The sequence below is a fragment of the Syngnathus scovelli genome, chromosome 11 (assembly GCF_024217435.2).
Source record: "Syngnathus scovelli strain Florida chromosome 11, RoL_Ssco_1.2, whole genome shotgun sequence".
In the NCBI taxonomy this organism is placed as follows: domain Eukaryota; kingdom Metazoa; phylum Chordata; class Actinopteri; order Syngnathiformes; family Syngnathidae; genus Syngnathus; species Syngnathus scovelli.
Genome location: NC_090857.1, coordinates 2268267 through 2293944, shown reverse-complemented (window position 1 = coordinate 2293944; position 25678 = coordinate 2268267). Strand labels below are relative to the sequence as shown.

Here is a 25678-nt window from a genome sequence, read left to right as displayed (position 1 = left end):
AGCCGTTAAGAAAGCGCTGAGACGTGTTGTATTTTAAAACTACCTATAGGTGGCGCCAAATCCCCACCTCAATGCATAACAAGTGTAAAAAGCCAAACAGTCTACGTTAGCTTTCACTGTCATGACGTTAGCCTGATGCTGAATGTTTTTCATCCCACTCGCATCTCTCTCGGAGCTTGAGAGCATCCAGACATTTCTTGCTCAGTCTGCCGAGCACCTTCGCCACTCACGATTGTCGGGTAAGTTGTATCTGGTTGTCTCCGTTACCAACTTAACCGGAGGAGGGGAACGTTAACCCAATCGCTTTGACGTTAACGTTTCCCCTCCTCCGGTTGATCGGCTAGCCGCCTAGCTTGGCGTTAGCACGCCTCGGGCTCCGTTATAATCGATTCACCAAAATAACGAAATAACGTCAGCCATCCGCTACCCCATCGGGTACTCAGAGATGAACCACCACCGTGTAGATTAGGAGGAGTGAACGTCAACCACGTTTTTAATAATGTAATATAAAAAACGGAAAACATTCGACACGGCTATATGGCTAATTAGCCGTCGAGCTAGCGTGTTGCCAGGCTAAGGTCACAAACCTTGGCTGGTTTTGACGGCGAATTTAATTTAACACGTTAAGACAAGCAAAATGTTGTCTGGCGGACAAGGACGACGGGGATTTGTGCCCAAAAGAACTCTGGGAAGCAAAATTGTTAGGTGAGGATGTTGAAAAGTTTTCCGGAGACAGACAGCACGGCACAACATAAGCCAGCGCATTGACAGTCATCCCTTGTTATTCGCGGCGGATGGAGACCAGGAGCCCACTCAAATAAACAAATTTTGCAAATAGTGACCTGATTTCTCAAAAATTACTGACGGTCAAAATGTTGCCGAAATGTTCACTTCAGCTAGGTACAACGTAACAAGAGTTTTGGGACTTGGATGATGGATTCAAGAAAAAGTGTGTGGGCACACAAGTGCCCACAATAGTGTAAAGCAGCAGATCAAGTCCTTGATCCTTTTGTTTTGCCTGCTACTTAGGGATCCTTTCTCAGAAGTGTCAGTTAAAAATATCCTCCCATTAAATCGTTTGGCCCAGAATTCCCAGTGGAACTTCCAATTACCAAGCTGTGATTGGTGAAATGCACAGCTCCATTTTTTTGTGTGTAAATGAGAAAGAATTCATGTGAAGAGCAAGATAATAGCTCATCGTCTGTTAATCGATTTTGTGATTTTATTTGTTACAAAAGATTTTTTGAGGTGTTTGGCGTGCTCATTCTGCTATGGTCATGGAATAGAGTGCTGCCATTTGTTCGATTCTCAGTTCGTTTGAATGAAAGCCTTGGTGGAGGACTGCATAGCTAATGAAGTGTCCAGCGCACAGCTCCTCGATGTGGCTGTCAAACAAACAAGACTGCAGCGGAGGAGCTCGGCGATACTTGTCTGTTTTCACAGCTGTGAGCGGGCGCCACCGGGGGTCCGCTCCGTTGCTGTGCTAAATAGCTTGTTCGCATCCCGCTGATGTCCGCTCCGGCTGGCCTCATTTCAGACAACCTCAAAGGATTCAGCGCAAGTTTGTTTCAGACTCTCCGTCCGAGTAGCATTTTGTCGGTCTCTGGTTTGGTCCAAACATGTCAGAAATTGAGCAGAAATGTTGATTATAATATTCCAAAGTAAATGAAGATGGTTTATTTTTTATTTTGATGACACATGGAGGATGACAGAAAGTTCTGAGAGGCTAAATTTGAAGGGTTTGGACGATTGGAAGCTAAACAATGGTATATAAATAGTTTGACAATCAGTTGTCAATTAGCTGTCTTCAGGGAGCCTTTCAAGAAATGGAAGTCGAGCACTTTTCCGTGTCCTTGCGAGTACTGAGCCCGCTGACTAGCATTCGATTGCATTTCAATTGGCCGACAAATGCGGATGCTGATCATTTCCGTCCAGCTTAAACACGCTCCTTTCGTTTAGAGCCATCGCTGCGTCCCGACTGATGAGGCGGCGTAACAGCGCTTTGGCTGACGTGACGTGCCGTAACGCCGCGGCTTCCATGTAAGTCCAGCCTGGGGCCGCTTTGTGTGTTCGGCCCGCTGAAAACGATCGCACGGATTGATCGCTCTCATTGCGCGTCATTCACACTCTTCATTGCCTCAAAAAGGTAGACCGGCAATCTAACCATGTCCACTGGTGAAGATGAAGAAATGAGCTGGAGCACAATATTGTCTCTGTTTGACTCGCATCTCAAGACACAAGTGGATAGCAGCCAAATTGCTAAATTGGCAGCACCGACGGTGCTTTTGTGAAGTAGCTCCACGCGGTTGGTTGCCGCATTGTCAGTGCAAGTTGTAGCTTTGGACGTTCTTTTTTGTCTGCGCAGGAAGTGCTGACCCCCGCACAGTCCCGAGCGAGCGGCGGAGCAGATCGGAGGACTCGCGAGGTGGTTTTTCGGTCTGGCGCCGCCTCCCCCTGGGGCCGGCGTGCGCTCCCAGCAGCCTGTGGTGCCCTGCGCCCCGCCCTCGCCATCACCGCCCGCCAGAGTCCATGTGCCAGGTAAGGGTGTGGTCTTCAAACTTGCCTTAAGAGCTCCACAAAAAACGCACAACCGTCAGCAGGAGGAGGTGCGGTTCGTCCGCCAGGAGCCATGTGCCTCCCGCACACCAACAGCATGGACAGCAAGCTACAGGGGGCGGGGCCAGGGAGTGGCACACCACTTCGATCCCGAGAAGGAGGTGTTCCACTGGAGCCTTTTATGCACCAGGTGAGGCAAGACAGAAAGTGTTTGATTCATTTCAAAATGCGAAATGCTGTCAGACTGCCAGCAGGGTCACGTTGGGTTCTCAAACCCGTCGTGGCTTTGTGGAATACAAAGCGACTCGTAATACTGCACTTCATTGGCTGACTCACTTAGTTGTGCAACTCCTCTTTGTTTGCACCTGTACTGTTTTGATCCCCGGGTGGCCAAGGCCTGCACTTTTGCCAAACGTGCGCCTGTGTGCCTTTTTAGGTGGGAGGTCACACCAGCATGATGCGCTACGACGACCACACGGTGTGCAAGCCTCTGATCAGCAGGGAGCAGCGCTTCTATGAATCCCTGCCTCCAGAGATGAAGGAGTTCACCCCCGAGTACAAAGGTACCCACTGACTCGGCCGCTTTTAGTGACCGGAAATGCATGCGTACATTGTCGCGTTGCCCGATGCTGCACATTTAAATACAATTTGGGGGAACGGATTCATGGCATTTCCATTCATGTCAACTGATGTCAGTTTGCACTGTCAGCGTGAAAGGGGCTACCGAGGCCCGTCTTGCGGGTCCCGTGGGTGCCATGACAACAGCCGTCCCTCTTGTGTCTATATTTATCCCTGGATGTCTTCCCGCTGAAGACGTCTGACGTAAAAGCAGCAGACAGGCGTGCGGGCGCTTCGGCCGCATCTTTGCGTGTCGCTTCCCATTTGTTTGGAGATGCTGAAGAAGTCTGCCAGGGCTCAGCAGACACCGGCAGCTAAAAGTAGCAAGATAATGACTTCAAGCACGTTCTGTTGCGCCTTGGCGTCTGTACCACGCTTCCCAATTGGCCTCATTTTGAACCACCTCTGGCTGTCTGCCCCCAGGTGGCCACATCAGAGGCTGCACCATGCGTGTTGAATTCAAGCAAAAAAAATGTCCACATTGCGCCCCCGCTGCCTCCATTAGAAACCTCGGTGCTCTCGTGTGCATCTTCAATCAGCCGTCACCTTTTTGTCCCGCCAGGCGTGGTGCTGGTGTGCTTCGAGGGCGACTCAGACGGCTACATCAACTTGGTGGCCTACCCGTACGGCGAGAGCCACAACGCCGAGGCGGGGCCCGGCGAGCACGAGGAGCGCGAGCCGGCCGAACGGGAGCAGCCGCGGCGGAAGCACTCCCGCCGAAGCCTCCGCCGCTCGTCCTCATGCTCCGAGCACAGGGAGGAGCGCCACGACGTGGCACACGACAGCGACTCTGCTGACAAGTACGCAAAGATGAATGAAAGCGTGAAATGTCATCATACGTACGTGAAATATCTACTTTTGACTTGCTCCTCGTCTCAGGTCACTCAGCAGCGGCGTGGCGGAGCTGAAGAGTCCGCGCTTGGAGCCTAAGATCCACATGGACCTGCCCTTTCAGATGCTGGACTGGAACAGCGAGCTGAGCTCGGAGAAGATCAGCCACAACCCCTGGAGCCTGCGCTGCCACAAACAGCAACTCAGCCGCATGCGCTCCGACTCCAAGGACCGCAAGCTCTTCAGTATCCTCCTCCACTGCCAATCCATGTTGTACCTACCGTCTGCCGTGAAAATGACAGCTGTCACCGCTTTCGTTATTGCTCCTTAACGGCGGCGTGCCTTCCAGAGTTCCTGTTGCTTGAAAACGTAGTCCACCATTTCTCGTACCCGTGCATCCTGGACCTGAAGATGGGCACGCGGCAACATGGCGACGACGCCTCGGAGGAGAAGGCGGCGAGGCAGATGAAGAAGTGCGAACAGAGCACCTCGGCCAAGCTGGGGGTGCGACTGTGCGGCATGCAGGTAAGGCCATCTTGATCGGCCACAGCGGCGTGCCGCAGCAGTGGAGATGCGTTCAAGCAGACATTGTTTGTCGACAGGTGTACCAGCTGAACACGGGCCACTACCTCTGCAGGAACAAGTACTACGGGCGCAGCTTGACGGCCGAGGGCTTCAGCCAGGCCCTGCAGCAGTACATGCACAACGGGCGGGGCCTGAGGCGGGACCTCTTTGAGCCCATCCTGCACAAGCTGCATAGCCTCAAAGCGGTGCTGGAGCGCCAGGCGTCCTACCGCTTCTACTCGTCCTCACTGCTCATCATCTATGAGGGAAAGGTGAGGTTTTTCAAAACATCATTCTCTACCATACAGTTGGCACGCAGAGGAGCGGATGTATTTATCGTGGTGCTGATGTTTGTTGTGTTTGCTCACAGAAGCCCGAAGCTCCAGTCAGTTTCAACTCTGGGCAGCTGGTCACCAGGCAGAAGACCCCGGAGGAGACCCACTGTGGCAATCCCGGTCCCCTCGCCCCACAACCGCCTTCGGCCGGTGACAACCCCCGCGCCGATGATTCCCTGTCCCATACCGACTCCTCTTCCTGTCCTGCGCCCGCCTTGAGCCCACTCCCTCAGCCCCCCTCTGACCCCTTGCCGCAGCAGCCCCCCCTAGTGGACGTTCGCATGATCGACTTTGCCCACTCCACCTTCAAGGGTTTCCGTGGCGACACGGCAGTCCACGACGGCCCTGACCGAGGTTACGTGCTGGGTCTGGAGAGCCTGATCCAGATCCTGGAGGATCTGCAGGCTGAAAACCAACAGTGAACACGCAAAGTGTAAATATGGAAGTTGAAGTTTCCCCGACACACATTCCCTCCCTTGGCAGTTGTCGCCACGGCAACACATGTATTCAAGCAAAACGGCTGGGAAGTGGAACAGTGGACAAACTGTTGAGGCTCAACTCACATTCAGAGACTCTCACACCTTTCAAAGCAGACATGATCTCTCCCAAGTGATTCTGTTCTGTACTTCCAAAACAAAAGATTGGGAAGTTTCGGCCTTTGGAGTAGGCGTCAGAAACGCTTGTGTCAAAGGGCAAGTTGCGATAAGATGTTTCACACCTGAGTCGCAGGTGAGATCCCGCTTGGCTGCGTTTTTGAGCACGCTTACATTCTGGATCTCAGCTCTGATGCGGTGCGGCGGCATCAAAAACCTAAAACCTAACTGCATGTTTTGCTTCAACGGTACTGGCCTGGCAATTTGACACCTTCAGGGTTTGTAGCAAATCCGCCTAAATCAGAAGGAACTATGGCGGTTGAGCAACACACGCATATTTCCTCATAGTGTAAGAGAGGCAGGACAGCCGTTTCGTTTTTTTCCTGGGGTGCCGATAAATTTGGGATCGCGATTCTGCCATTTTTCTGTCTTTTGAGGTAGAGCGGCCAACGCGTGTCATTTTGGTGGGCGGCCGTGTCTTTGGCTGAGTTCCACGTGAAAAGCCACAGGCTGGCTTCTTTTAAAGCAATAGACTGTTTTTTTTTTTTTTTCTTGCTTTTTCCTCAGCCCAGATGAAGAGCAACATCACCCCCCCCCCCCCCTTTCTTTATTTTATGAGCCTCTTGCCACCAAAAGATGTCATGACCTTACACTTCTCAGTCACGTAAGAGCCGCTTGAAACAACGCACTTCCTGGTCCTGTGACATCACCACCCACTCGTCTCCGGGACCAATCAGTTGTGAGCATTTGAGGCCATACAAGCGCTTGGTGCCCCCCCCCCCAAAAAAAAAAAAAAAAGAGAGAGGGTAAATGTTTTATTTTTGGGGGTTTGTTGAGGTGATAATTTATTTTTTTATTGTAGCTTTTACCTGCCTGAGTGAATGTCTTTTTCGTGTCTCTCCCAAAGTGTAAAAAAAAAATATATAAATATATATATAGAGGGAGACATGCTCACAGTGACATTTCAGGGCTGTTTAGCAGTATTATTTTATTAGTACTCGTCAGACACTCCAGCCAAACAGTGTGTGTGCGCGTGCGTGTGTGTGATGTCTGGCATCTTTTTAATGCAGGGGTTGGGCAATTACCGCAGCATTTGATGCACTTGTATGTTACATGTTTTGGACATTTTGAAAGGAACAAGGGTCCCCACGCCTGCTTACGTGCAACGCACACAATGTGACATTCGAGAACCTTCGCCACTCTCCCCTCCACTCCACACACACACACACACACACATGCGCACACGTGTTATCGTGACTATAACTTACATTTACTTTTTTCAGCCGTCACAATCCCAAACTGTTTGGTAGAACAGTGACAGTGAGATTAAAACTTTCCAGATGGTTTTGGCTTCCTGTTTTATTTTCTTAAGGTAAAAAGTCATGTCAGTGTCAACATTTTAATTGTGCTTCATATGAGAGGTCTGAAAGGAAAAACGTTTTGTCATTGAGTTGAAGTATCACGATGACTTTTCATTTGCAGTGGAGTTTACTGTATTTTGTAAATTTGAGTTTTGACCTGATGATGTTTCATGACTTCATCACATGCTTGACATGATGGAAACGTGTGACTGTGTGGTTTGCAGCAAATGGATGAGTCATGATGATGTCCGTTCGTTGTTGAGTTGGCCGTGCAGGTCGTACTCGCGGTACAGGACGTAGTTCTTGAGCGACGTGGGCAGAGGCAGGAAGCTCATGAAGACGGGCGAGCGCAGACGCAGCCGGCCCAGGCAGCGGCGGATGCGCAGGCGGCAAAGATGCTGCAGGCAGCGAGCGTTTTCTGGGGGAGGAACACATGGTTGACCTTATATTTTCTGAATGCAGTAATCCTGGCAGTACCTGATGTTGAAATCCACATGTTATTTTCTAGTTCACCTTGCAGCCTGCAAATGTCGCCCCACTGCTGCTGCTCCATGACGGCCGCCTTCAGTTTGCTGCATATATTGACGTGATCCACGTAGTCCAGCAGAACCCGGACCACGTGACCAGACAGGTGCCTCAACCACGACAAGGTGATCACCTCGCAGAACTGATACACGCATGCACGACTTTATAAATTGGCGTACACATATGCATTATGAGCAAGGGACCTACCATAGTGTCTTTAATGACAGTGTTGGTCCAGCCTTCGTAGTCATCGGGCACGTGCGACCCGTTGCCGTAGGGACACTCGAAGCAACGCTCCACGTGGTAGCCATAGTTACACAGCATCCTCACAACCACCTGAAGCAAGCACGTCAGATTGATCCCGTCGCTGACAGCACCGAAGCGAAGACGCGAGGAGTCGAACCTCATCGTTGAGCGCGTACTGCAAGGCCGAGGGGAAGTGCGTGGTGTTGATTCTGGAGTAAAAGTTGACGTTGGCGCCGTGCCGCAGCAACATTTTGATCAACTCGTAGTTGCCAAGACGCAAAGCCACCTAAGAAACACGAGGAATTAATTTTTTTTACTCACGAGACGTCTTTTGCTCATTGGTTTATTACATGAGAGGAGATTGACAAGATAATTCAAGATCTGGAAAGATGTCATATGACTTTTAGTTGAAGGCATCACTCCACCTGTCCTTTGAACAGTCCCTCCCCGAAGACCCTGCCAGGGTGGCTACCTGCAGACACTTGACGGGGTCCTGATTAGTCACGGCGCCAGCCTCCAGCAGGAGACGTACTGACGCGACGTCGTTATTGGACACGGCGAAGAAAAGCGCCGACTTCCTCTCGTCGTCGTAGCCGCGACGCACGCACGGATGCAACATGTAGTTGGGGTCGAAACCCATGTCCAGCAGGGCCTGCAGGAACGCAAAGTCAGAAGGTGCACGCACACTCATTCAAAGTCATGCACGCACGAACACACTATCTTTCTCTCTTCACACACACACGCACAGTAATTTGCTTCTTGCTCACTCGCTCGCTCGCTCCCTTCCTCTTCCCTCCCACCTTGATGCAGCGCGGGTGTCCCCCAGCAGCCGCAGAGTGTAGTGGACTCATGCCACTGTTGTTAATGTCTTCCATGGAAGTTACCGGAATCAGCAGCATCAGAGATCTGATTGGAAACCAGAGCACGCCACAATATGACCACATGGCAGCGTGAAGCAACGAGAACATCGATGACAACATGCTCACTGTGCTACGTTTGTCTTACTGCAGGTGGCCCCTGTGCGCGGCACGGTGGATGGGCAGGTGGCCGCTCTGCTTGGCCACGTTGGCGTCGGCGCCGTATTCCAGCAGAAGCTCCAAGGCCGAGACGTTGTCACCGGCGCACGCCTCGTACAGCACCGACGCCTCGTCCTGAGCCTGGGACAGCACGTCTGCTCCTGGTACAACCACAACATTCGTATAGTGGTTCGGAATGCTAATATCTGTGCCCTCGTTTGTCATCACCTTTCCTGAGGAGGAGCTCCATCACCTGCAGATGTCCCGCCTGAGCGGCCAGAGCCAACGGCGTGAGACCGAAGCGGCTGCGCGCGTCCAGCGCGGCCCCGGCTTCCAGCAGCAGGCTGGCCATCTCCGCGTCACCCAGCCGCGAGGCCTCATGGAGGGGCCGCCGGTTGTGTTGGCTCTCCTGGTTGACGGCCGCGCCCCTCTGGAGTAGCCGGCGGGCCAGGTCCGTGCAACCCGAACGCACAGCTGTGGTTGGAGACATTGCATGATGGATCAGAGACGGCTTAAAGTGAAGCTTGGGTCGGGCCTACCTATGAGCAGCGGTGAGTCCTGGTCTTGGTTCTGCGTGTCAGGCCGTGCCCCGCGGCCGAGGAGGAAGTCGGCGTTGTCCACGAGGCCTCGCTCCACGGCCAGGAAGAGCGGCGTCTCGCCTCGCGCTGTTTGATGATCTGCCGCGTCGTCACCTGACGCTGGAGAAAAAATTTTGTTGGACGAAGATGGGTCTGATGGGTCTCCTACGGACCTGCGTAGGTGAGCTCCAGGATGGCTCGGTTGCTCTGGACAGAAGCCTCGTGGAGGGGCGTCCATCCTCGGCTGTCCGTCTGGAGGAAGACCTCTTTGTGGTTGACGCTCAGATCCTCCACCAGCTTCTCACGCCCTGAGTGGTAAGTAAATCAACCAATATCCAAACTGTATCGATTTCTTACCATACAGAATTGATACAAGCCGATCATCCGATATATCGATTATCACGCAAAGCCGTATCGTGATACCGTTAGCTTTTGTTGAGATCGCCTCACCTTGCCTTATAGCGGTGAATATGGACATGCTGTCTGCACCCTTTGAGCTGCAAAAAAAAAAAAAAGATTTAACTACCAGGTGGTGCTAACAATTGCTATGCTAACATAAAGCAAGCTAGCAACTTGAGTGTTGATGTGGGACTTGTGCAGTCTTGCTTGTGTTTGTTAGCTTCCAGCAGACTTTGTTGAATCATGTACTGCATGGCTGCGTCCTCTTCGTCCTCGTCCTTCATCATTAATGATTTCAAATCCACACTAAAACAAGGAGAGTGCATGAAAACAGGCATATCATTTATTTGGCACTTGAATGAAGACAAATTATTTTCAATTTTGTTTCACCAAAATGCACTGATTATGTACGCATCTCAAAAATTGGCATTCTCTATGCAAGCGTCTCGGCAAATATATGTTTTGGTTATGTGTTAATCTAAATACTAATTAACTACTACAAATTGAGATAAATAATTATAGCATATTGTTACCTTTGGTTGCCGTGTCGTCTCCTTGTGACCTTTTGAAGATGAAAGTAGTTGAGCTTTTGAGAGTGACTTGGCTTGTCCGACCGAGTGTTGTTCTGGATACTCTTTCAAATCTCATATTCACCAGTGAAATCCCGTCATAAATTAATCTCGGCTATGTTAGCGCCGTGTTGTTGTCTTGTGATGAGAGTGAGCGGCTGTGTGCATGCGCTGTTGCTATATTTAAGTGAGCAGTGACTGGTCACATTGCTCAAAGTACATGCAGGTCAGCGCCACTTGAACTATTTGCAAAAACTTCTACTGCACCTTCTTTGCAGCCTTGCAAGCGCCTTTTTATATGCCTTGAAACTTGCCAGGATTCCAACTTTTGGTCATTTTCCTGTGAATAGGATTGGAGCTCTTCTGGTCAACTGTGACAGCGTCTTTCCCAATTTTAATGGCGACTGACAAAACGTTTAACTTCAAAAATTGGTTTTGGATTAAAAAATAACAAAAAACATGTACATTAGCTAAGGATTTTTTCAAGTATGCGTCTATAACTTGGAGTGAGACAATAAGTTAGACAAGAATGGTATGTATTCATATCCCAAAACAATGTGAAAAAATGGTTACAAAAAAGAGAAATGTACAGATTTAGCGCCAAACTTAGGCTTTATTAAGAAACATGTTTTCTTTCCTGTTTTGGATATAGAACACATCCTTTGTTTTGTATGAAAAAATCCCAAAGTAAAATTGCATATTACGTTGCTACGGACTGCATTAAACTGAAGTTTGGCTAGATGCAACTTCAGTGATTACCTCTCCAATTTTTTTTTTTGCCAAAACTGGTACATTGTGTTGTCTCACTTTTTCTGTCCTGACAAGACCTCAAAATAAAAACAAAAAGGACATCAGACTTGGAAAATATGACGTGCCACTCTTTATTTGCTTGTCTGCCTTTTATGACCTGGGTCTCTCCTTCTTGCCTTTGTATAGCGCCAGCAGAGACACATTGGCCACTTTGACCACCTTGAAGCGAACTCCGGGAATGTCTCCCACGGCGTGCCCCTTACGACCGAATCCTGCCACCAGGACCTCGTCGTTCTCCTGCGGCCATAACCACACGGGCAAATTAGGGTACAAGACTTGAACCCATCAAAAACTGTCCGTTAATGAGCGTTCACCTCGATGAAGTTGAGGCAGCCGTCGTTGGGGACGAAAGCGGTGATCTTCTTGCCGTTCTTAATGAGCTGCACCCTCACGCACTTCCTGATGGCCGAATTGGGCTGCTTAGCCTCCACACCGCTGCACACACACACAGACTACACGTTATAGAAATGTTTCCTTTGTGGCTCATTTTTACACATTTCACCAATTGATGGGTTTCTGTGTGTGTGTTTGGACGTACACTTTCTCCAGCACGATGCCTTTGGCGTGAGAAGCCCCTCCAAAGGGGTTGGCCTTGAGGGCGGTGCCCAGGTGAGCCTTCTTGTACTGCTTGTCATGCCATTTCTGCTCACGGCGGTGATTGCGGAGCTTCCTGGCTGTGCGCAGACCACGACACTTTCCTGTGGGAGGTAACGCACCGGTTACAATACCAAAGACCAAATCCGATCACTGCAACTCTAAATTCACCTCGAGTACCTCAACACACATTTTAAATTTGAATTACTTTAAAGTTGTTCTTGTTTCTCCATCTTTATCCACCCATCACGTTGAGGCTATGCACTTTTTAAATTTTGTACAGTCCTGAGTTTTCAATTTTATGTTACAAACCAAATTTTAGACGGTGTAGAAAAAATGTTCTGACTTTTGAACTATAAAGCACAATTATACTTAAAAAAAAGATAAAATGGGGTGCATGATTTTAATTTACGATCTATTTACATACATTAACTGCTACTTATTGACAGGCGACCCTAAGCAATAACTGATGGCTTGTCTGATCAAATCGGTCAGAATAAATTAATACGAGGGGGAAAAAACAATTTTTATCTCATGTAATTACGGTACGCAAAGTCTAAATGTCATTTAGAAGACCGGTTGTCGCATTGTAATTATTGGCAACCACGAGAGATCAATCTCGGACCCCACTAACTAAACGTGTGTGACTTGAAAAAGGGTCAAACATCAGACTTTTGTCTAATTTATGACAGGTTATTCGAACAAGCCGGGCTAAGCTAAGATGCTAACGGCCGCGTCATGGCCGCCCCACGTTGCGGAGCTGCGAGACAAGGGAAATATTCCATTTTCACGCCCCTTAAGACGTTTGTATCTAATCAAAATAACCTCAGGAGTACATAAGACGATGGTGTAGCGCCTCGTTGGGATATATAGAAAAAGTGGCGAGAATTGGTGGGTGAAAAAGGCAATAATCTTGCAGCCTACCCATGATTGCAGGAACGAGTCTGGGAAGGAAAAGAGAGACCCAAGATGCACCGCTGCGAAATGTCCACCCTGAGGACCCCGGAATTGGCATCCGCGCAGAACGCCTGATTTAAATGTTCACAGATACAGTGAAGTACTTAAAACATTTATGAAATTGTGTCACTATAGGAAATTTGTGTATCTGCGGAGTGGTTTCGATACCTATAAAGCAATTATGTGCGATCTTTTTTTTACGTCCCTGAAACCCCCCCCCCCCAAACTAAAATAACACAAATTGACACATTTATTTAAATTTTAAAAATCTTGAATGTTTTTTTGTAATTTATCTGATTTCACTAAATGTTCATATTTGAATTATAAACGAATGCAAACACGTTTGCTCCCCGTTAGTTTTCTCACACTGAAAAATGTAAACTGTTAGTGCAAGTTACACTTTTACCTTCAATTCTAAAACACGATCACGTCTTCTACATAGAAATAATAATATTGTAATATATAATATAATAAAAGTAATAATATTACTACTATAACTGTTTTAGTTTAATTGAATGTACTCTATTTTATCTATGATAATCCCGTAGGGAGCCAGCATTGCCCCTATTTTTCTTCTTTTTTGATTGGAAAGTCATGTCATTTCAGTTTGCTGCAGTATATGATATATATATTATATATATAAACTCCCAATTGCACGTATTTTTTAATTGAACTACACTTCAAATGCAACAAACGTCATAATTCTGTGATCCGATGCAAAGAAGATGCGGCTGTCCTGACATCTGCTTTCCGATTGGTTGCTTCCTCAGTCTGTCGGGTGGGGGGGGGGTAAAGTGGATTAGAAGTGTGTGTTGTAGGGAACGTGTGTGTGTGTCACAGTGCATCACAGCACATCGGCACGGCACAACGATGGCTCCCAAATCTCCGGAATCCTCCCGCCACAGCATCCTCCTCCTCCTGCGCCTCGCTGTGCTCCTTTTGCAGCCATCGTCGTCGTCTTTGTCGTCGTCTTCCTCCCGTGACCCACATCCATCTGACAGGTAGGCGAGGACACACAACTCCTCCACTAATCTCATCTTTGAGCTTTGAGATTGCAATGAACGAGCGGCATTGTTCTTCTGCGATGTGCGTCTTAATATAGGATAGCTTGCAGCCGCCTTTTTAAAAAACGCAACGGCATCAGGTCAATGGTCACTTTCAAAATGCAGAAAAGATGATCCAAATTGTCATCAGGATATTTCAAAACAACCCCAATACTCAAGATCCTAAATAATGTATTCAATATTTTATTTTTGTGATATATACATACAAACGTATGATTTAATCTTGACTAGAAATGACATTTTTGTTAATTTATCTATGATGGTGCCAAAATTATTTTACAGTATATGGCAGAATTAAATTGTGTATCAGGCCCAAATTTCACATAATTTGTGACTCAATTAAGACAAGATCGTCATTATTTAAATTTCAACACATTTTGTAACATTTTCATTTGCTGGTTTGGCATAAGTTTTTTTTTTTAATGTCAAGTATTAGTTAAAGCACACCTATTTAAGTTAGTAGGGCATTTAGGTAATCTTCCAATTCATTGGCAGGTCAAGGCAATATATTAAATTTGATTGCAAGAGCTCATTTTAACGTGTAATCTCGTGCATTATCATGATTGTTTTGACCACAAAAATAGTTCATTCTCCGTTTTCGCAATTGTCTGACAACCAAATGCTGACATTTTTGTTGACTGGCTGGCGTTCGTTCACCTTGAGGTGCTGTCAGTGAAGGATACAAAATCTGCTCTTGGCTCAGAGCCTCCTGCCCGTGTGTATTCGTGTGTTGTAATGATTACATAATCCAAGCAATCCCCGCAATCCGCAGTGAATTGACCCATTACTCCATAAGAGTCAGATTTTTTTTTTTCTTGTGAGGTTGAATTTGGATTTGCTTGTCTGGTAACGTGGTGCACAGTTAAAAAAAAAAAACAAAGTTTCTAAAGATTTGAATAAGGCCCAACATTTTAGGAATCAATCAAATCTTCAGGCTTAAATCAATTTTATTTTGGGAAGGCAATCAATTGCTGAAAATGTGCTAAAAAATGCTTTTACTTCTTGTTCCAGTGCTGCTGCAGTTCCAGTCCATGGTGAGTATTTTCAGTTAATAATAAAGATGTTTAAACTTTGCATTATGCAGCAGTGGCTTAAAACAAATCAGTACACATCAGTAGTATTGAACAATCAAGTACATTACATTTGCATTTAATCTTATTAAACCGTTTTTTATTGAACATTTACGCATACGCAATACATTTTGATGAAGGCATTATTTGAGTAGGTGCAGATGGAATGGTGATAGTGGATGGACAGCTGAGGACAGAAGAGAGTTTGACACTACATGAGGTCACAAAAGGGAGGAAGTTACTGCAGACACCAGGAGCCGCACTTCCCTTCCCTCCCCTCAAGGTGGTGCAATTTGTTTTATCCATTTCAGTCCACTTGCATCTGGGCCCATGGGGGAAAGAGTGAACCAAATTGGTTGTAAAGTTCATTAGCACCAATTACTGGCCTGGAGTGGAACAGTACCTTGAAGTACTGTAACACTTAGGTGTCAATCAGGTGCTGTCCAACGGGAGGCCATGCATGATGTTCCAGGCCAGGAGGTTGTATCTGCGTTACAAAAGGCAGAAGCAAGTGGACCTGACCGAACAAGCCTTCTCCCCGCAAAAGTCTGTGGACATCAGCCAGTCGGTGTGCCGCCAGGACAGAGCCACGTATGTGCTGCACCACAAAAACCCCAGCGTGTACAAGAAGTTCAATATGAACTTGTTTTGAACTCGTATTTTCCCCCCACAATAAATGAAATACAAAAATTGAATGAGACGCTTGACCCCTTGACCTTTTTTTGTGTGCTCACCAGGCTAGTGATGAGGTTTGGAGATGTGGACGATTTGAGAGGCCTATCCATCAGGTGACAAATTATCTGTCAATATTGTAAAACTACATCAACTTTGTCGACTTTGTTTCTCATGCTTAGCTATATGCTTGCCATACTTTAGAAAGTGAGAGCGCGCACTCAGGGCCAACAACGAGGCGCTCCAGAGCAGTCGCAATGTATTTTCAGGCTAGCTACGGGAAGCATATAATTGTGAGCATTTTCTTCTTCTTGCCAGGATGCAGCTCTCCAACACCTTCTACGAGGCTTCGGGCCAGTGGTGGTTTTCTTTGGACAGCGTCTCGGTTGTCTACAACACTTCGCAGGAGGCTGTGTTCAACGCCAGCGAGGTGTACGCACCGTCCTCGTCTTCTTACCATTGCTCGCACGTCAGTAGTCTGGAACGCCACAGCGCGCTACTAAAGCCCGGCAGCGACAACGCCCGCTGCTGGACGCTCACCTTCACAGACTTCCAGGTACCCACCAGCTGGCATTATTCTGGGTTGAATTGTATTTGAGTGTGAAAATGATCCCCTTTGCGCCCCTCGTCAGATCCAGGCCTTCAATGTGACTTCAGGAAGGTTTTCCCCAGCGAGCGACTGCACTACCTTCCTGACACCCGCAATCCTGATGGGTCTGGTGACGTCGCTCATTCTGCTGCTGGTCCTGGCCTATGCGCTGCACCTGCTTGTCCACCTCAACCGCATCGAAAACGACCGTGAGCGCAAGGCACACGGTGACTTCCTCCGGAGCCCGGAACAAATGGAACGCTGCTGTGCCGAAAATGTAGCGGATAAAGATGTTCCCTAGCGAAATACAAGCTTTTATAGTTTTATTGTCTGATAGCAATCAATCTGTCCTTTTTAATAAATGTAATAAAGATATTTTTACCTACATTGAGGGAGCTCTCTTTTATTTCATTTTCTCCTGAGAAATATTTTTGAAACTTTTATAAAACAATGTTATAAAACATTCTGTTAAATTTATAACTTATTATGTAACAAAGATTTAAACTGTTTTTATTAATTTTTTTAAATGTTACTGCAATACTGTGGGGAAATTAGAACTTTCATTGCAAAATAGTTTTGTCGTTTGAGGCGTATTTGTGTACTTTTTTTTCCGACCACAAGGGGCGGCATTTTTTTATGGGTTGGTTACGTTCCGGAAGTACAAAAACACAACTTCCATAACAAACATGACCGTCTGCAACTTATGTAGTACCTTCGTTCATATTAGTTGTAGTAGTCATTTTAGAAGTATACTTGATAACAAATATAGCCAATTCAATTTTGCGTTAAATCGCTTAAAAACTAACCAAATCTGCACTTTCCTCAGCTGATGACACTAGGAAGTAGACAGCCATCTAGCAAGTTCCGGGGCATTGATGTCGCCTTTAGCATGGCTTTGGAGTAACACGTCCAGGTCTTTATGTTTAACAAGCTCACCGTTGCCCTCCTTCCATTTTACCGTCGCCTCCTCTCCGTCTCATCGCCAGCGGCTTTGACCCGGGAGTTCCGCCACCTTGGCAGCATGGAGCCGGCCGCGGTGAGATGCGTGGCCGGGGAGCCCAAGCTGACCATCTCGTTCTGCCTGGACGGCAGCCAGAAGCACATGCAGAGGGAGCAGGACGAGCCACTGGGGAAGGTCCTGTCCCGCATCGCCTGCACCCTCGCAAAGGGCAAAACCAAGGCAAAGAAGGCGAAGAGGAACGCGAGGCAGGAGCAGCCTGCGGCAGCGGGGGACAACCCGGAGCCCGCCGTGGTGAAACTCTTTGTGGACGATGGCGAGGTGCCGGAGACTGTGCTCAACGCGGAAGCGTGGCGGGACGGGGCCGTGCTGCAGCTCGGTGACGTCCGATACTTAGTACGCCGGAACGAGCCCATCTTCACCACCGCCGAGCTGCCGGTATCGCTGCTGGCCGGTTTCCCCGTGTGTCCCAAGCTGGAGGTAGAGTTCGGAGAACTGGACCTCTGCGACTTTACGTGGTACAAGGAGCAGAGCCCAAACTCCAGGTAGCATGGTGCAGACCAAACCATAAGACTACCCCCACTTTTTCAATCTTATTTCAATGCAAAAAACACCGTCTTATATTCGTGCCAATACGGTAAATCTGCATTCGTTTAGTGAATGATTTTTGCAGTCTTTGAAAGGACTGAAAAATTCAAATTGAGTATGAGTAATGACACTTTCCATATTTTAGGTAAGCACTAGCCAAGAAAATTATTTGACTTTGTGTTGGTTGTAATTGCAGTCCCAAAGCCGGCGGGGAAGGCAGGGCTCAGGACGTTGCCTGGATCCAAGTGGGCCGCGGCAGAGTCTACGTCCCATCCAACCAGGACATCGGCTGCAAGCTGAAACTACGCTGCACGCCCAAAGATGGCCTCGGGCGTAACGGGCGACCCCTCGAGCTTCTCTCCGCCAGCGGCGTGGAGGCAGGGCCGGGTGCGTGCACCTTCGACGAGCGCCACATGTACACGGCCAAGGAGACGGCGTGGCCATTGCTGCGCGTGGTGTCCTACAACATCCTGGCCGACATCTACGCCCAGACGGAGCTGTCAAAGACGGTGCTGTACCCCTACTGCGCCCCCTATGCCCTGCAGCTGGATTACAGGCAGAACCTGATTAAGAAGGAGCTGGCGGGCTACCACGCCGACGTCATCTGTCTGCAGGAGGTGGACAAAGGTGATAAATGCAGATGCGGTTCAGTTTTAGACTTTTTTTTAGGTCAGCGTTTATTTTCATGCACTTCGATCATTGTCACCATTGTAATTTCACCTATTCCAGGTCAGTCTGGAATGTATTCTCGAGAAAAGAGGCATTCACTGTCTAGATGTTAGCCGACAGCTTGACACTTTTTTTTTTTTGTCTTTTTCTTCCCCTCACATGCTAGGAGTGTTTTTGGACAGCCTGACTCCAGCTCTCGACGCCTTTGGTCTGGACGGCGTTTTTAAGGTTAAAGAGAAGCAACACGAAGGATTGGCAACCTTCTACCGCAGGTTTGTTGTAGAAGACTGCCTCTCAGCTGAAAGGTTCTACGTTCACTTGTCTATGTGCTTGCGCTGGTAGAAACCTGCACGTTAGCTTTGTGTAAGATTCTAAATTGTCCGTCGGTGCACCAAATGAGGACAAGCGCTCGTTTGTTCTCCTTTAGGACAAGATTTAAGTTGCTGAGTCGCCACGACATCACACTGAGCGAGGCGCTGACGTCGGACCCGGACCACGCTGAGTTGCTGGAGAAGATCTCGGCCGACGAGGCCCTGCGAGACAAGATCGTAAAGCGCGCCACCGCCTTACAGGTATTAAACTAGCGCCGCCGCGACTTAGCGACACGTTGGCGCTCTAACGCTTTCTGGCCCCTGCAGGTCAGCGTTCTGGAGGATCTCCACCGAGCAGGCAGGAAGATATGTGTGGCCAACACGCACCTGTACTGGCACCCGCAAGGTACGGTTGCTGACCAAAACAGCAGCACATAACTGAAGCATACAAACAGTTTGACCCACCTCCCTTAACAATCGTCTTTTTCCTTTGAAGGCGGGAACGTCCGCTTGGTCCAGATGGCCGTGGCTTTGCGGCACCTGAGTCGCGTGATCGGCGAGGTGGCCCCAGAAGCTCCGTTGGTTTTCTGCGGTGACTTCAACTCCTCACAGAGCTCAGGTAACTCATTATCCAACACTTTGTGTGCATGCGTGTCAAGAGGTGGCATTCAGTCTGATAGCTTCATGCTAACACAAAATGCAAAACGCCTTAGATGCCTTCATGGAAATTAGCATGGATGTTGCGGTAATTAGAAAACCTTCTAACACAATAGTCATGATAACTGTAGCTGAGTTCTTCCTGTCCCGCCTCAGGCGTCCTCCAGCTGGTCACCGAGTCCTCGCTCCCCCGGCAGCACGCTGACTGGAGCAGCTCGCGTCCTCGGGAGGAGGATTCGCCGTCATCTTCGGTGGCAATGGACTTGTTCTCTCCGTTCCCTTCCCTGTTTAGCGCCTGCGGCCCATTGGCCTACACCAATTACGTGGGAGGCTTCCAAGGCTGCCTGGACTACATCTTCATCCAGCCGGAGTGCATGCGGGTGGAGCAGGTCATCCCCATGCCAGACCATCACCTGATCACCACCTACATTGCGCTGCCCAGCGTGGCCCACCCGTCAGACCACATCGCGCTGGTCTGCGACCTGCGCTGGGAGCCCTGAATACAACAGATTTAAAGCCCAAATATCATGGTAATAAATTCTACTGTTTTACTCATGTAGTTGTGATCTATATAATTGATTTTGTCTGAAAAAAAATTGTCATGGAAAACAGAAAAACCTAAAAAATAGCCCCCCAAAACGATCATAACAGTTTCTCTGCAGCACCTGAAGGAATATATTACACTTTTCTACATTCCTGGATATTCCAGATACTCAAGAAAATAATTTTAAAAGCAAAAAATGTCGATTTTCCATGGTACGTGTCCTTTAAAATCATAATGACGAATATTAAATTAAATTTAAAATAAGTGATTTTGATTTTAATGTTACCTTGCTTTGCCAACCACCCCTTTTGTCTATTTTTGTCAATATGAAATCTTAACTTTAATGGGACACTTTTCTTGAAGGAATAGCTTTAAGACACGTGGTTACTCGCCACGCTGTTGTGATACCATTGGTCAAAAGGGCTGAAGAGGCGGGCCCAGAGCGTACATTGGATTTTGGAGTGGTGAAAAGAATTACAATTCATGTTTAATATCTGTTAGTTTTGACAGTTACATTAAAGTCCACTTATTGACCAATATTATTTATATATATGTACGAGCAAAAAAATGTACGATTCTTGCTATCCCAGATGACACCCGAAATCAATGAGTCCAACCTCACGCGCATTTTTCAAAATAAAATTCTGGCAATTATGCCGGAATATTAAAAATAATACAAAGTGAATAAAAACAACCTCATTAATAGCTAAATAAAATATCGGTATGTGGTTATTACTTTTATTGGATCACATTTTATCCATCGTTCTTTTGCTTTCAGCCCGTAAATTGTATGAAGTGTCGAGTTTATGCAACGTTAGACTTTTAATTTGAAATTCAAAAAAGGATCAAGTTGTTGTGATGTTTATTGCTTGACATAGAGTGGACAACCCGGAAGACAAACAAGGAGCAGGGATTTGAACACATCGACGTGTCACTCGGAGTTCAAGCCTCTGTGAAAGGCTCCCTAAGTCTACCGTAGATCCAGAAATGTGAGTTTTCATACCTTCTAATACTAAATGACACTCACTCTAGCAGTAATAATACGAATATAATTCCTCCGCCACAGCGAGCAGCATGTTAGTTAGCCACCGTAGCTAACATGAGCTCCCTTCAATCACTGAGCGGTTCTTTAAATGGACTCTACGAACAACTGGAGTCCAGCTTTCATCTTATTTATATTTACCTTGAGGAAACAACAAACACAATAAACGGCTCGTTACCCTCTTATGTCACTTTTTCTTTTAATAGTTGCTAATGATGGAGGTAATATAATTCGAGTCAAACTGCTGTCATTAGACATGACATTGTGCAAATTGTAATGCCCAGTTTCTAATGAAGAAAAATGGCTGTATAAATAATAGCTGACTAAATAACACTAAGAAATAATTAAAACGGCTCACCCCACTCATTAAAACTCATTCACAAGAGGTTCAGTAAAACCATATATGGTAGATGGCAGTGATTGATATAAGGAGGTGGAGAGGAATCTGAGTCATGCATTGCACTTTGCTTCCATTTTAACTCATGAAAGACTAAATGCAGATTCATCTGGATGAATAATCTTGTAGAGTTTTTCAAAGGGATTTTAGTAAATGCGTTTGTCCTACCTTCCTACATCACAATAAATTTCAGACGCTGATCCATATATATACCTTTTAGTTTTTTAAACAGAGAAAAACACAAGGAAGAAGAGAGGAGACCTCGCCTGGGACAGACTGATTGTTGTTGAGCCCCGGTTGCCACGGTAACGGTCACTGAAGACATCGGCGAGCATGAAGGCATTGATCCTAGTGGGCGGCTACGGCACCCGCCTGCGACCGCTCACTTTAAGCGTGCCCAAGCCTCTCGTGGATTTCTGCAACAAGCCCATCCTCATGCACCAGGTGGAGGCCTTGGTCAAGGTAGGAGGCTTTATTTTGACAACACAGTATGTGTGTGTCATTGTGTTCATCCGTGCCAATGTTTGTCTGCGTTAGTGTGTGCGGCAATCACCATGTTTGTTTCCATGCGTGTCCAGGCCGGGGTGACGCATGTGGTCTTGGCGGTGAGCTACATGTCTGAGCTGCTGGAGCGAGAAATGAAGGTCCAGGAGCAGAGAGTAGGTGCAACACATTCTCACAAAAGTTAGTGGTTTGAAGTTTAAAACAAAATAAAAGGATGGTCATGGGAAAATGCAGGAGAAGGTCAGCTAAAAGCAAACTAATAAGGAACATAACCATTGTGGAGTGAGCACACATCTGCTGGAGTCTACTGGATCGCTAATTATAAAATCAATATATAATGTGCGAGAAGGTTGTTGATGTCCTCAATCTATGAAGGCATCCGTGTGATCTTTAGACCAATGTTTCTTTCTGCTTCTCCTTCTTAGCTTGGAATTCGAATCTCGCTCTCGCACGAGAAGGAGCCTCTTGGAACGGGTGAGTGTTGACACTGACGTGCGTCCTGAACAGTTTGGAAACTTTCCTTAAGAGTTCACATGCAAAGTATTCCGATATCTGCTGACAATGTCTTTCTTCATCAAATGTGCCACTCCTTGGGAATTAGCTGGTCCTCTGGCACTGGCCCGCAAGCTGCTGGACGTGGACAACGAGCCCTTCTTCGTCCTCAACTCAGACGTCATCTGTGACTTCCCCTTTCAAGACATGCTGAAGTTTCACTGCGACCACGGCAAGGAGGGCACCATTGTGGTGAGAGGGCGTCATTTCCTAGATGTTCTTCAGTCGCACGTTTTTGGATCGAACCAGAATTTGAGCTTTATCACCAAATTGTCTTCAACATTCGTGCGAAGGTGACCCGCGTGGAGGAGCCGTCCAAGTACGGTGTGGTGGTGTTCGAGACGGAAAGCGGCAGGATCCATCGCTTTGTGGAGAAACCGCAGGTGTTTGTGTCCAACAAGATCAACGCCGGCATGTACATCTTCAATTCCAGCATGCTCGGCAGAATCCAGGTCAGGAAAAGCGTGCGTCCATCGTCCGTTTCTTGTCGCGTAAAGTTGACGACTTGCCTTCTGCGCGCAGTTGAGACCGACATCCATCGAGAAGGAGATTTTCCCCGTCATGGCCGAAGAGGGACAGCTCTATGCCATGGAGCTCCAGGGTAACTACAACCCAGCCTCGCCTTGCATCACAGAGAGTAGCACATTGCAGTACAGGAAAAAAAATAAAACACTGAAAAGTTGGATGTACATGATCGTGAAGGTCCACTTAAGTTGAGCCGTGAAGATGAGTGTGCATTTGGCTCTCTTCTGAAAGTTCCCTCAAAAGGCCAACGTATGCATTCACGGTCTCTTTGGTCTCCTCAGCCCACGGCTCCACCAGACGTAAGTTTGCGTTTATTTAATCCCACCTCAAGCCTTTGACACCAAACACTGGTACCACAAAATAAAATCAGAGGTTTGCACTAGATCAGAACCAGATGGACTTGGTGCTCAACTGGAAGCTTCTTGTTATCTGCTACTCAAGATCATTACCTCCCCTCTTCTAGTTTTAACTAGAACCTTCTGGTAGGTAGTTGTTCAGCCTTTGTCAAAGACCTACAGAATCCCTCGTTCCTGGAGTAAAAGAACCAGACTAGGTTCTTACACAGAGGCAAGGCTCCTGATAACACTCAGAGATCTGGACCTCATCAAATTGTAGTGAAATACCTGGACCATAGGCTCGTACGTGGAATGGAGTCAAAATCCTGGACCAGGTTCACAAACTGGAGCCTGTGCAGATGACCTAAGGCCAGAGTAAAAAATCTAGACTCGAGATTCCTGCACCAGAGTGAAAAACCTGTATCAGAATCAACGAGTCCAGTTGTGACTTCAGTCCTTGTTTGTTTTTACTCTTGTCAAGGTCTTTGACCTTGGCACAGGTCTTTAACTCAAGTTGGACTCAGGTCCAGGGCCATGACTGCTTTATGTCCACATTTTTTAGCGCGACTCGTGTTCCTCACGCACGGCAAATAGCCACAATCCAAAATCGGATTTTGCCTCACGTAGGTCTTTAGTCCAAACCCCATCCCGAACCACTGCCCGTCTCATTGCAGTGACGACCACATGAGTTCTGAAAACTCATGTCTTGTCTCATTTGTTGCACATCGTGATTGCGTGCAGGCTTCTGGATGGACATCGGACAGCCCAAAGACTTCCTGACCGGAATGTGCATGTACCTGCAGTCGCTACGGCAACACGCCCCTGAGAGACTGCGCAGCGGGCCTGGTTTCCTTGGCAATGTGCTCGTGGTGAGACTTCATTGGCCTGAATCGAGTCATACGTGATCCTGACGGGACCGGACTTTCTACCCCGCAGGACCCGACGGCTAAGATCGGCGAGAACTGTACAATTGGGCCCAACGTGACCATCGGTGCTGGCGTGGTGGTGGAGGACGGCGTGCGGGTCAAGCGCTGCACTGTGCTAAAAGGGGCCCGAGTCCGCTCGCACTCCTGGCTGGAGAGCTGCATTGTGGGCTGGAGCTCCTCAGTGGGCCAGTGGGCAAGTCCAGACTTTTTTTTTTTTTTTCCCCCCCATGAGTAAATTTCCCTTGTTAACAGATTCCGCGCTCTCCGCCCTCTCCCCGTCAGGTCCGAATGGAGAATGTGACGGTTCTGGGCGAGGACGTGCTCGTCAATGATGAGCTCTACCTGAATGGCGCCAACGTGCTGCCACACAAGTCCATCAGCGAGTCAGTTCCAGAACCCCGTATCATCATGTAGCCCCAAAAACTTCACCGACGTCATTAACGAAGTCGACTGGACTGTCAAACTGGATCACAGAATCCAAAGTTTGCCGTTCCGTCAAGAAAGAACAGTCTAACCTTCACCATTTTTTTTATGGACCTAAGCTCTGTTTGACTGCACCTTCAGTGATCGGCTGAGGCCAATGTCATGTGACGAGGGTGGCAGGAAGGAGCTTTTAGTATTGTGCTTTATCTCTATGCACTGAGAAATGTTCAGATGGAGCACTAGAGGGCAGCAGAGTAACCGCTACGCTGGAACCTCAGAAGTCCAACTTGGTGAACGGTGGGCATTGTGAAAGGAGCGTTTCTATTTTAGCAGACACGTATGCACAAAACAAAAAAGTCAATCATTGTTTTTAGTAAATGTGTCCAGTTTAACTAACGAAGGCTCCCTGCTCATATATACAAACTTTCTGTGGGGCCTGTTATAAAACTGTGATTTTCGGAGAGTGTTTAGGTCCAATGACTGATTGTTTGACTTTGTGGATGTTGCACTTCTGCGGTTTCTATGTAGTATGGTTCTTAAAAAACAAGTATGAGTTAATTGCCTAATGAATCGTGTCACATGCTCGTCGAGTGCGTCACAAATCGCCTTCAGGAGTGAAGCACGCTTCATTCCACATTCATCATGCATCGTTCAGTGGCATTTCAACAGGCTCCAGAATGAAGCGATTCTAAATGTGACCTAAAGATGGCGCTCGAGTTAACGAAACACATTTTCTGATGATTTCTTTTGAAACGTGTTCAACTTGATTTAAATTATGAGATTATTTTGGCAAATTTTCTCCACTCCCAGAAGAAATCTATTAGTGGAGGAAGCTAAAACTATTTTTGACGATTACTGTATATTAGATTTGATGAAGGTGATATGTGAGGCTCTTTGTGCCTTGATTAAATGGATGAATGAAATGGAATAGAAAAGTTTGTACTGATTACTTTCCTGTCCAATATTTCTGCAGTGTGTGTACATGTGCATGGCCAAGTGTGTGTGTGTGTGCCGCGTTGGTGCAGTGTGTGGTCAACCACATCATTTTATCGCTCAGGCTTGTTCATGCTGAGCAAGCCATTCTGTGTTTCCCTAGTTTTTCTTTTGGAATATGTTCTGCTATTTCTGCTTACTCTACATATTTTAGGCACACAGTTTATTGTCAAACGAAGGTTTTGCATGCAGGTGACCTCTCGAGGTCACAATGTTCAGGACACAAACAATGGTGAGTAAACACACAATGCATTCCTAATACCTCCACCAAGGAGGAGGAGAACTTTGTACCATTTTCATTGGTGAA

At 47.4% G+C, this 25678-nt stretch overlaps 6 protein-coding genes across 10 annotated transcripts; 4 read left to right on the top strand and 2 right to left on the bottom strand.

Moving 5' to 3' along the window:
• Nucleotides 1-71: 71 nt before the first annotated feature.
• ip6k1 (inositol hexakisphosphate kinase 1) lies at nucleotides 72-6842 on the top strand. 4 transcript variants are annotated; one of them, XM_049732983.2, is made up of 10 exons: nucleotides 73-239; nucleotides 1960-2040; nucleotides 2366-2538; nucleotides 2598-2746; nucleotides 2993-3119; nucleotides 3737-3974; nucleotides 4054-4250; nucleotides 4355-4530; nucleotides 4608-4841; nucleotides 4940-6842. In XM_049732983.2, the coding sequence occupies exons 4-10, from the start codon at nucleotides 2630-2632 to the stop codon at nucleotides 5324-5326; spliced, it is 1476 nt and encodes a 491-aa protein (XP_049588940.1). In that variant the 5' UTR covers nucleotides 73-239; nucleotides 1960-2040; nucleotides 2366-2538; nucleotides 2598-2629; the 3' UTR covers nucleotides 5327-6842. The 4 variants fall into 4 exon arrangements, with proteins under 4 accessions (XP_049588941.1, XP_049588940.1, XP_049588942.1 ...); XM_049732985.2 differs by having other exon boundaries at nucleotides 2147-2538; XM_049732984.2 differs by lacking the exon at nucleotides 1960-2040 and having other exon boundaries at nucleotides 72-239.
• On the bottom strand, nucleotides 6831-10905 carry asb14a (ankyrin repeat and SOCS box containing 14a). The gene is made up of 13 exons (XM_049732979.2): nucleotides 10156-10905; nucleotides 9797-9928; nucleotides 9674-9720; nucleotides 9397-9531; nucleotides 9185-9343; nucleotides 8874-9119; nucleotides 8635-8806; nucleotides 8430-8535; nucleotides 8102-8281; nucleotides 7787-7915; nucleotides 7591-7719; nucleotides 7372-7525; nucleotides 6831-7276 (listed from the first exon to the last, which is right to left on the bottom strand). Exons 2-13 carry the CDS (start codon nucleotides 9907-9909, stop codon nucleotides 7095-7097), a joined length of 1752 nt encoding a protein of 583 aa, XP_049588936.1. The 5' UTR covers nucleotides 9910-9928; nucleotides 10156-10905; the 3' UTR covers nucleotides 6831-7094.
• A 153-nt stretch (nucleotides 10906-11058) lies between these two features.
• rps23 (ribosomal protein S23) lies at nucleotides 11059-12640 on the bottom strand. Its single transcript, XM_049733003.1, has 4 exons — nucleotides 12520-12640; nucleotides 11540-11699; nucleotides 11316-11436; nucleotides 11059-11238 (listed from the first exon to the last, which is right to left on the bottom strand). The coding sequence occupies exons 1-4, from the start codon at nucleotides 12608-12610 to the stop codon at nucleotides 11092-11094; spliced, it is 519 nt and encodes a 172-aa protein (XP_049588960.1). The 5' UTR covers nucleotides 12611-12640; the 3' UTR covers nucleotides 11059-11091.
• On the top strand, nucleotides 11699-16338 carry atp6ap1la (ATPase H+ transporting accessory protein 1 like a). Of its 2 annotated transcripts, none has more exons than XM_049732997.2 (8): nucleotides 11699-12652; nucleotides 13393-13553; nucleotides 14628-14650; nucleotides 14842-14969; nucleotides 15123-15277; nucleotides 15424-15474; nucleotides 15677-15914; nucleotides 15991-16338. In XM_049732997.2, exons 2-8 carry the CDS (start codon nucleotides 13423-13425, stop codon nucleotides 16246-16248), a joined length of 984 nt encoding a protein of 327 aa, XP_049588954.1. In that variant the 5' UTR covers nucleotides 11699-12652; nucleotides 13393-13422; the 3' UTR covers nucleotides 16249-16338. The 2 variants fall into 2 exon arrangements, with proteins under 2 accessions (XP_049588954.1, XP_049588953.1); XM_049732996.2 differs by having other exon boundaries at nucleotides 12624-12647.
• Nucleotides 16339-16604: 266 nt separating this feature from the next.
• On the top strand, nucleotides 16605-19685 carry pde12 (phosphodiesterase 12). The gene is made up of 7 exons (XM_049732978.2): nucleotides 16605-17450; nucleotides 17690-18120; nucleotides 18329-18434; nucleotides 18590-18734; nucleotides 18801-18879; nucleotides 18970-19092; nucleotides 19287-19685. Exons 1-7 carry the CDS (start codon nucleotides 16867-16869, stop codon nucleotides 19628-19630), a joined length of 1812 nt encoding a protein of 603 aa, XP_049588935.1. The 5' UTR covers nucleotides 16605-16866; the 3' UTR covers nucleotides 19631-19685.
• Nucleotides 19686-20551: 866 nt separating this feature from the next.
• gmppb (GDP-mannose pyrophosphorylase B) lies at nucleotides 20552-25313 on the top strand. Its single transcript, XM_049732991.1, has 10 exons — nucleotides 20552-20663; nucleotides 21346-21575; nucleotides 21692-21772; nucleotides 22043-22091; nucleotides 22219-22361; nucleotides 22463-22621; nucleotides 22692-22770; nucleotides 23771-23898; nucleotides 23966-24148; nucleotides 24238-25313. Exons 2-10 carry the CDS (start codon nucleotides 21447-21449, stop codon nucleotides 24367-24369), a joined length of 1083 nt encoding a protein of 360 aa, XP_049588948.1. The 5' UTR covers nucleotides 20552-20663; nucleotides 21346-21446; the 3' UTR covers nucleotides 24370-25313.
• The last annotated feature ends 365 nt before the right edge of the window (nucleotides 25314-25678 follow it).